General features: G+C 36.4%; 1 protein-coding gene across 2 annotated transcripts; it reads left to right on the plus strand.

Moving 5' to 3' along the window:
• The first annotated feature begins 260 nt into the window (after nucleotides 1-260).
• LOC692954 (Mo-molybdopterin cofactor sulfurase) lies at nucleotides 261-10,392 on the plus strand. Of its 2 annotated transcripts, none has more exon segments than NM_001046794.2 (8): nucleotides 261-551; nucleotides 4,271-4,505; nucleotides 5,036-5,180; nucleotides 5,376-5,470; nucleotides 7,233-7,344; nucleotides 8,220-8,428; nucleotides 8,935-9,009; nucleotides 10,038-10,392. In NM_001046794.2, coding segments are annotated over 8 exon segments (1,011 nt in total). In that variant the 5' UTR covers nucleotides 261-541; the 3' UTR covers nucleotides 10,168-10,392.
• The last annotated feature ends 580 nt before the right edge of the window (nucleotides 10,393-10,972 follow it).

Below are 10,972 nucleotides of genomic sequence, written 5' to 3' on the forward strand. Positions count from 1 at the left end.
CTTATTAAAAACGTAGTCAATTTAATATACCAATTATAATATAATATTATGTTTATTTCCTGTTTCTTTTTTGTCTCAAACAACCTAGCTAAGTGAAAAGCAAAAATTTTATGATATCATAATAATATCAGATCATGAGCAAAATTAATTTAATAATATTCTCTACTATCTTCGTGTCACAATAGCATAGATATCTTATATGGATGATGTGTGAACTACGAACGAAAGCGAAACACGAAAGCCAGTTTATTACCTAAAACGATATGAAGCAGAACTACCTGCAATCTATATAATTAATTAATTTACTCTTTGATCCACATATTATTCCGGATTTTACAAAACAGTTTAATTGAACGATATCTCTTCATTACAACTGTACGCTAGAAAACATTAATTTTAATAATAGGTAATAAGTACTTATTTATCAGTGTATAAGTTTTTATGATCGCCAATATAACAGCAAAGTTGAAGTCAGTACTTACTTTTCTCATTCAATGGTGTTTGTGTAAGACTTAGAATAAAAGCAGTTCTTCGTATTAAAATGTCGAATGGTAAGCGTTAATCCTTTTTATTGATTTCTTTTTACTATTATCAAATGATGAGATGTAATTGTGTCGGGTGGATGGATGAGGATTTATTTTGTTTTTTTTTTCATTATTCTGTTATTCATGTGCCACTGAACAAAAATTGAAGATCACCTGAAACGAATTTTAATCGATACATTATTTAACATAAATAGGTTTTTCGGATCGCATGATGGTAACTAACTGCACATGGAGAACTGGTGTACCTACTTTTTGAATTTATGTTCTAAAAATGAAAAATTGTCATGCGGTCTATCTCTGTGTAATTGTTTGGTATTTCATAATTGGTAATACCGTTGTTTGAGCTTGCCTATATATTTGATCGATTTTAATTTCTTTCCTAATTTTATGGAGGTACATTGCGTATTTGGCATAAACCTTATCGACTCTCAAAACGAACAATAAACTCTATCCTTATGATTAAAGAAGAACCCTTCTCTCAATAAAGCAATCAAAGTCGATGTTGATTATACTCATCTTGGTAGATGGTAGGTACATAGTATTGAACGCAACATAATATATTATTACGCTATATAGCACACATAGGCTGTCACATCTAGCGTTTTTGGTTAGTTTGTTAAATAATATGTTTATAATCTCTAAACTATGGGTTGTCTGTAGTTGAACGAATCCACCAGCCGGCACGGTACTAGTATCCTATGTTATTCCCTTCGCCTCAATAGTGGTACCTACCGGTCTAATGCTTACATCGCATCTCCCGACTTCACACCTTACTAGTTTTCGTTAGCCAATAACGATTGGGTAGCTTACAATCCAGATACGTATTGGCGATGGAACTGTGTGTTTATTGCGAGCTTTTTAACGTTCTCGATAGCGTAAAAGTTAACTCAAATTTGTATCCAGATGGTACAGCGCCCCTATTGGCAAACATAGGCAAACGTTCTAACTGCATACAAATTTGACTGAACTTAAACACTATCGAGAACGTTAAAATACTCGCACTAAGCACACCGAAGTGGGAATTTTCGCCGTTTTCGTCATCAACCATACGAAAAACGTTTCAATATTATAACAAAAAAATCTCTCTGCTTGGGCAGACGAATCTACCCAGCAATGTGTGATAATCTGTGGCGGTAGCCATCGTAAAACACAAGATATTTGACAGATGTCTGAATCTCGCTAACGAGATTTTCAAAATAAGCTTAAACAATACATGTTCGAAGCAATAACATTTCGGCGTGAACAATAACACTATTATTAGACGCCTGGATCTCAGTAGGAGCAGACTTAGAGACCCTCAAATGAATACCCCTGTAGTAAGAGATTAGGTCTCAGTTTTTAAACTCTGTGTGACAATCACTATGTTGTCCACCCACTGAGTTTCTCGCTGGATCTTCTTAGTGGGTCACAAATCTGATCCGGTGGTAGATTCAGCGTAGCACTTCTCTTAATAGGGCCAATGTTAGAAAATTCTCTCATGTTGAGACTGTGAGCTCGCTACCGGTCCAAGATTATCTGGAATAGCCTCTAAGGCTACCAGCTATTAGCGACTAGAGAGTAGGAAAAAGAAACATGTCTAAGACTTATAACGTTAATTATAACATAAGGCTCTCTCTCCACTAGTCACCCTTTTATATAAAATATACAGTGTAGTACAAACTCTAGTTCTAATGATGAAGAATTACCACGGTTGCCGAAATCTGCATAGAATGCACGATCATCGTTTTGATTAGTCAGTAAATAATTCTCTGTCTTAGATCAAGATCAAATAAGTCTTTTGTTCTTACGCATTCTACTGCTTTTAACGGTAACTGCTTACAACTTTCAGATATAAATCACTCAAAACAAAATAGGGCCACCATGTTTTTGTCTCATAATTATATACATAGAAGTTTAATAGGTTTTTACGATTAGTCAACGTTAAATTAAGGTTTTACACGTTATGTAAAGGCAAAATAACATTTATATTGTTTAATTTGATCATTTTATATACAAATACCCACTTTAAGAGAAATGAGCACTAAGTAGATTGTCGATAAAAACTTTTATTACCACTGTTTTTTCACTAATTTGGCGGGAATTTTCCTTTAGTATTGAGTAGGACCTCCTCTGCGTCGTATGCACTCTCTGGGCCTATGTGAAACATTCTCGATCAGATGAGTGATGTTTTGGTCGGGTATTCGTTGCCAACAAAGCTACAGGGCGTTAATGAGGTCCTACCGTCTACTGACTTGTCTATGGGCTTATTTGAGACTTCGTTTCTATTGATCCCTTAGATGCTCAATCGGGTTGAGATCGGGAGTCATCACTGGCCAAGATAAAACTGAAATATTGGCATCAGAGAGTGCCCTCAGAGTGACACGAGCTTTATGCGCACCAACGTTATCTTACACAAGCACAAATTTATCACCCACCTTTTGTGAATATGGGATGATGTAAGGTCGGATTACGTGCTCGACGTAACTGGCTGCAGTGGCAGTCCCTTCGTTCAAGATCTGTTTCGCCTAACAAGCTTATGCCGCCCCATATCATTACACTTGGGCCCCAAAAACGATCAGTTCCGTGCGTGCATGGTTCAGTAAAACGTTCTCCTTCTCTTCTCCATACACACGTAGGTACACGTCTGTCATCGCTAAAAAACTTGATCTTGCACCCGTCTGTGAAGAGTACTCTCCTCAAATTAGCCACGGTCTAGTCCAAATGCTCACGACCTCAAACGTGCTGCCGGGTGAGCCTTTGTCAATTTTAAACGGATAACACGTATCCAGGATCGTTGCCTGTCCTCGTGGAGTAGATTTCGAATGGTCTGATCACTAACGTATGTGCCAGTGGATTGCCTCAGCCGAGATTGTAAGGTCCGGGCGGTTATTGTGCGGTCCCGGCGAGCTGTCAATCAGATGTAGCGGTCTTCTTATACGATTATGGCTCGAACTCTTCCTGATCCAGGTCTTCTAGCCATACTGCCTGTCTCCTGGAATCGTTTCCATACATTTGTGACGCCGTGACACACCAAGGCGAATAGCAACAGATCTTTGCGATTTCCCTCTTGAAACAAAACAACCGCCCCTTGTCGCAGTTTCCACGTCCATATGACGACGAGAGCGTGACATTGCAATTGGGAATAATGCTGAAACAAGACAACACAGTTAAGCAAAGTGTGTTCATTGTATTGCACTTAAAGCAATACAATGAACACAAACGACTAAGAATAGACTTTTCTGGAATCGTCCTTTATCACAATAAAAAGAAGAATCAAAGTCATATAAAATAACCCGATGAAATGTTATCCACAGTTTTATACAATCCTTGAAAGTAATACCGAGATTTGGTTGTAAAGGCGAGTACGCCGCAAATTACATTTGCTAAAAACCACAGGAATGTAAACCACTTAATAATATGTTATATCCGTAGGTAATGTAATGTTTGCGAGCCAAATTTTTTTTTTTTTTAATTTTATCTGTCAATGCTGTGGAACAGTTACTGCTTGTAGCATTAACCTTGACTTAGGTAAACAAAGTCATAAGATATCCAGTATTAACTAAGTACTGAAGCTACAATCGCGTGGCATGTGGAAGAAAAACAGTGTTTTATTTACTATTCATATTTAAATAGATAATTTGTTGTCAATAAATAGTGCCTAATAGCTATTGAGTGTTGAATATCGCTACGGCTATGTATCGCTCATATTATTTAAAGGCTTTTTTTAAATTAGCTTCTTAAAATAGGTCCAGTACCGTACGTAACTGCCGCCGTGACGGCAGTTGGTGTGCTTGGCGGTGCTTACTACGCTTATCGCCTGTACTGTCAAGAAAACAAGAAGATAAAAATACCCGAAAACTGGACTAAAGTCGGAACGCTCAAAGCTATCAACGCTTATCCAATTAAATCATGTGCGCCAGTAATGTTGGAGAAAGCAGAGTGCTCAATATTAGGCCTCAAAGACGGCTGGCTAAGGGACAGGTAAGAAAAGAGTATTTGTTATTCCGAATTGGTAGGTCTATGAGTATTTCTATGTAAGAGAATGACACCGAACGACTCTAATAGAAGGGAATGTAGGGAAAAAAATATATAGAAAATGTATTAATAAAAAAGCCTCATTTGCAGAGCGGCTTGAGAGAAACAAACGGTTGTGGATAAGTTAGTATTGTCAGTCTTATTTTTAATTATTTTATTAAGTTTTTTTTTGTAGCAGAAACCACTTTTCAGTCGACTTGAAGTTTTGCTTGAAGACATCCATCACAATGTGCGTACATTCCCGTCAACCTTGAAACGTTAGATTGAAGTCTCAATTCCATTAGTTTAAGGATATCCCAACGGCGGCAACGGTAGACTATCTCTATCGGCTCAATTAATCAATACTTTCATGTATTCAGTTTAATGATAGAGAAAAGCCTTTTGTCAAGATGTTCATCTATCTCGCTTTCTTTTCGATACCACTCATTCTCCAAGCACTAAATATATTATTTAACAACATCAATAATCTCTTACAGAGTCGTAATGGTTATAGATGAAAAGAACAACTTCGTTACAGCGCGGGCTTTTCCTGAGCTATTGACTGTGCAGCCGACAATTAGGAGCTCCATTCTTACTGTGAAACACGCGCAAATGGAACCTTTGCATGTTAATTTAGCCGAGGTAATGAATAAACAGTATACATTAAACGAGAAAATTCCCTTGAACTTAACACAATCCAGCGAATATTAAGACAAAAAATAACAATCGTAAAACTGTTGTGAACAAGAAGATTATGCGTTGAAATGCTAATCCAAATCAAACCAATACTCCTTGTCTAAATCAACCCTAAATTAAGCGCCATACGAACTATTTTAGGTTGCAGCACTACAAAAAAGTAAAACGGCCTACGTTTGGGGTGTACCAGTTCCCGTTTATGACTGCGGCTTCGAGGCCAGCGAATGGTTCTCTAGGTAAAACATAAGCCATGTATTATAATCATTGTATATATGTATATTGTATAATCAATTATTTTTTACTGGTGGTAGGACCTCTTGTGAGTCCGCACGGGTAGGTACCCCCACCCCGCCTATTTCTGCCGTGAAGCAGTAATGCGTTTCGGTTTGAAGGGTGGGGCAGCCGTTGTAACTATACTTGAGACCCTAGAACTTTTATCTCAATGTGGATGGCGCATTTACGTCGTAGATGTCTATGGGCTCCAGTAACCACTTAACACCAGGTGGGCTGTGAGCTCGTCAACCCATCTAGCAATAAAAAAAATCATATTTCTTTTACGGTTTAATAACGCCTTTTTTATTTTCATTCTATGATTTAAGAAGTTTCGAATACAATAGAATTTTCGTGGTCACAGCCAATTAAGGCGTTGTATTGTTGTGACACCGTAAAATCCATTTTAATTATCTCTAAGAGTCGCGAAACCGAACGAAAATACGAATTGTCTTTCGTGTGAAGATCATATTTTATTGATTTGTTCCTTAAATTCGATTTTCACTGCCAAACTTTACGGGCGAGCCGATGCCAACCGAGGGCTTTTTAAATCACTTCTGTGTGCTTAGAGCGAGTTTTTTAACGTTCTCGATAGTGTAAAAGTTAACTCATATTTGTATGCAGTTGGAACAACGCCCTAGCGGCAAACGTAGGCAAACGTTCCAACTCCGTACAAACTTGAGTTAACTTTTACGCTATCGAGAACGTTAAAAAACTCGCTCTAAGCACACTGATTAAGGATATGTCATATACGTTTACGAAATACCTTCTGGGGCCAAAATAAATCTCTGGTGACGTATAGACTTTGAACGTAGTAAGAACTTAGAGATTAACTCTGCTGCAATGGCGATGGCTGATTGAATCAGCACGGGATCATAAAAATAATATCGAAGGGTGAAAAGTTATTTGGTTTAAGCGACGATTGGTTTAATACGCGACATTTATCTTTGTAATTAAAGGCGCGTTTTATTTGGTATTAGCATCAACAGTTCGATGTTTTTAATCGAACTTCAATTAAGTTTACTCCATCCAAATAGTTGAAGAAGCTTTTTTGTTATGATATTTTTTCCAACATTTTAAACTTTAAATGGCACTCACGTAAAATTTAAAAAATTTCGCTTAAACCAATTTTCGCCTTTCACCCCTCGATATAATCTTTTCGGCTATAAATCAGATCACCATGACTCGCAAAACTCGAACTGCTTTTTCTCATTCTTCCGTTCATAGTTATTATTAAATAAATTAAACTATATCTATACTAATATTATAAAGAGGAAAGATTTTATTGTTTGTTTGTATTGAATTGGCTCCGAAACTACGGAACCGATTTAAAAAATTATTTCACTGTTGGCAAGCTATACTATCCTCGGGTGACATAGGCTATATTTATAGTATATTTAAAAAAAATTGGGATCCTTATATCATTACATCGCGTGCGCTACTACCCAAGCGAAGTCGGGGCTTGTTGCTAGTGATAAATAATTTCGTGATTCGTAGACATAATCGAAAATGATTTTACAGTTTAATCTAATTGTCATTATATTATTTGCAATTTAAAATACTTTTTTATTACTGGTTATTGTGGCAAATCTTGGGGGAGGCCTGTGTCCAACAGTAGAACCTATGGGAGCTGGAAAAAAAAGTACTCTTCGACCACGAAAACTGTAATCCGTAAATGTCGTTTTAAATAAACGATTTATATATTTTTATAAATGGTAACTTTAACAGGTTCTTAGATAGTTCGGCCGCGAACTATCGGCTGGCCTACTACGCCTCGCAATCCTGCCGCGAACAGAGAGTTACAGCAAACAAATTCTACAACTTTACTCCAAAGGATATGGTGCGTATTCGAATTATTAACACGTTATGTTTATTAATTTTGGTGGTGGTGGTGATGTGGTAATCGAACCCGCGACCCTTGACGCCACAATCAGGGGCATTAATTACTACACCGCCGAGTCAGACCTCAGTGCTAATCCTGTTCTTCTTTTGGTTTGGCAGTGAAATAAACTGCGAGTGGTTGTATTTTTTTTATATTTTAAAATACGTAAGTACTCCTCTAGCTTCTGACCCCATAACCTCCTTTTATTTTGAACCGTTGCACATACTGAGTCGGCTTATCAAAACTTGTAATTTGTAATGAGTTAGCATTAGTCTGTTTAATAAATTCGTGTTAAATATCATTCTTTGTCGCGTATAATTCAATATCACAGACAGGAGAAAAAAATTAAATTGGAATAACATGACTTATTTACATTACAGCAATATAAATAAAAACAACATCTGTCTCTGTGTCAAAATGTACACGCAGATAACCTTTAACTGCTTTGCCGTGATGATTATTGTTATTCTATAGTACAGGGTGTTGACCTGTACTATAGAATAACATTCCACGGTGAAGGAATAACATCGTGCAATAAAAACCAAACCCGCAAAAATTATAATTTGCGTAATCACTGGTGGTAGGACCTCTTGGGAGTCCGCACGGGTACCACCACTCCGCCTATTTCCGCCGTGAGGCAGTAATGCATTTCGGTTCGAAGGGTGGGGTAGCCGTTATAACTATACTGAGACCTTAGAACTTATATCTCGAGGTGGATGGCGCATTTACGTTGTAGATGTCTATGGGCTCCAGTAACCACTTAACATCAGGTGGACTGTGAGCTCGTCCATCCATCTAAGCAACAAAAAAAAAAACATTATTCTGTGCTACAGGGTGCTCTTCCGGATGAATTATCGTTTAATATGATAAACGAAGCATCGGTAGAGGACTTGAACACACGTTTGAATGAGAACTGTCGTGTAACAACACGCAATTTCCGACCGAATTTCGTGGTGGAAGGCGCTGAGCCTTACGCTGAAGACGGATGGAAATTCGTGAAGATCGGCGAAAACGTGTTCGAAGTTATAAAGCCGTGCACGAGGTATGTAATCTGAGTATAGCAAAACTTATTGGATTGAGCTCATAATCATTGAGACCTGAACAAAATGAAAATAAAATGTCTTTGAAAAAATGTATTGTTTTTTTATCGCCAGGACCGACTCTTTTTGGGCTTTGTGGTTAACATATTTTGAGTTTCGGCATGGATATTGGGATGACAACTCGTCGAACGCGTCGCTTGCGACGAAGGGCTCGACGAATAAATTAACCCTCAGACACAGCCCACTGAGTTTCTCGCCGGATCTTCTCAGTGGGTCGCGTTTCCGATCCGGTGATAGATTCTGCGAAGCACGGCTCTTGCTAGGGTTCGTGTTAGCAAAGTCGTCAGGTTTGAGCTCCGTGAGCTCACCTACGACTTAAGGTTACGCTGAAATAGCCTCTCAAGGCTGTCAGCTAGGTAGGGAAAAAAAAGGATGACATTTGAGTTGATTAGATATTGAATTTAACAGCTCAACATTAGGACTTTTTTTATAAAGTACACTTTTTCAGATGCGTGATGACCACAGTCGATCCAGAAACTGGCGTTCGCAATTCTGCTTCTGAACCATTGAATACATTGAAAAAGTGAGTATAGTCTTCAAATGCAAATACAAATAGGAAAAATGTGTATTTAATAAAAGTACACCATTAATCATAATTTATTTTTTGCTTCAACTTGATTAATTGCTTACACTAATGAACGATTCTGTTATTTTTATAGTGCTTATAATGAGTAATATAGCTATAACTATAGCAATGACTACTGGCGTATGTAATTAGTACGTTTTTTGCTTGAGCATTAGCAGTTTTATTTTATATCAATAGCGTGCATCTGTTATATCTGTTTTCTTCTCATATTAAGATCAAAAACCAACTTAATACTAACAATTTGGGGAAAATCAAAAATTTTGCGAGTCATTAAAATCAAATGTTGAAAAAATTTGCAATTTAAACGGTCAGTAAAAGGCAAATATGAATAACGCTAAAATAACTGGCACTAGTTTTTCGCGCTGAAAATTGAACCCCCGGGTCAATATAGCCTACCTCTAATTCCGATGTCGAGCATGGGTCTCCGAAGAAGTTGCGGGCAGATGGTTAATTGATATACAAATAATTTTAATACGCTTTTATTAGCTTCAGACGTATGTATGTATGTTTGTAACAGAATCTTTGAACATGATTTTGACCCCCTTCAAAACGTCGGATTAACTCGAAATTTGGTATACTTATTAAGGACCGATGTCAATTCAATATTTAAAAAAAAATTAAAAGAAAATTATTTTTGTAAAAATTGAAATTCAACTAAAAAATGGAAAATAAATAATAGGACTTCCACGAATAATTCAACACCAAAATTAGCCAAATCGGTCCACTCGTTCTCGAGTTTTAGCGAGACTAACGCACAGCATTTAATTTTTATTTTATGAACAGATATGAGTAGAAGGGTTATTTTGATAATATCCTGAAAAACACCCAACTTTTTTTTACTATAAAATCATTTTTTCTTACACTATTTTTAATTCAAATTTATTTTCTATTTTTTAGTCGGATTGTCTATTTAATAAAAGGGTATTTTGTTAGTTTTTTTTAAACTATTATTTATTTCATTACAGATATCGTCAAATAGAGAACGAAGAAGAGCGCAGGTCGTCCGGCAGTTCTCCGCGTATGGGCGTGCAACTGGCGCTGCGAAGTAAACCCGGCGGCACAGTTTCCTTGAACGATCCTATTTATGTAGCATGAATAGCAGATTTAATTTTTTTTTACTGAAAACGATTTATATGTTTTACTTTTTAATATTCTATTAATTTTCTTTTTCTTAATTAAATATAATTGTTATGTTAAAAATCGAGTAACATTATACCTACATTGACATTTTTCTCGAATCTTTCTGTAATCTGTTTTTCTTCAATCTATTTTATATTAATTAATTGATATTTATTTTTTAATAAATACATATTATTTTTATTTTATTTTATTAATTCAATTTAGCTTTTTATTTTTGAGAACTTTCAAATGGTTTTTGTCTTTTTATCGGGGGTAAACGAGGAGAGGAGTTGTGTGAATAGTGGTGACCTATTCATTGTAGGTAAACAAGTTTGGGAAAAGGAAATAATATCGGTGGATTTAAAAATCCCCATTATGTTAGGGGGGCATTATTTCATTTCGTCGAATAAACAGATTTAGATAAATCATTTCATTCCGTTCCAACTCGCTATTTTTATGTAAAAGTATCGAATAAGTAACGGAAATTTGACAAAAGGTCTAGACTCCAAGCCGTTAAAAAGTCTTAACGTGGAAATATAGGTAGCTTTCCAATTACAGCACAAGAGCGCATTATGCGGCATAATGCTCAATTAAGCTTCAGCATATTTCGGCATTGTGCGTCACTGAGTCGCATTATGCTCTGTAATTGGAAAACTACTATAGCGTCGTTTCGGTTATTGAAAATTTATGTACCAAATTATTATGAATGATGAACACTGAAGTTTGAATAGCGATATTGGTCATGCAATTGCAAAGCATTTTATTTTAAAATCTAATATCT

The sequence above is a fragment of the Bombyx mori genome, chromosome 25 (assembly GCF_030269925.1).
Source record: "Bombyx mori chromosome 25, ASM3026992v2".
NCBI classification, from domain to species: Eukaryota; Metazoa; Arthropoda; class Insecta; order Lepidoptera; family Bombycidae; genus Bombyx; species Bombyx mori.

What these genes read in the sequence shown, in the direction of transcription:
- LOC692954 (XM_038020200.2), top strand. An exon ending in TGCATGTTAATTTAGCCGAG is followed by an intron (nt 5,181 to 5,375) that starts GTAATGAATAAA and finishes GAACTATTTTAG; the next exon opens with GTTGCAGCACTACAAAAAAG. An exon ending in CCATTGAATACATTGAAAAA is followed by an intron (nt 9,010 to 10,037) that starts GTGAGTATAGTC and finishes ATTTCATTACAG; the next exon opens with ATATCGTCAAATAGAGAACG.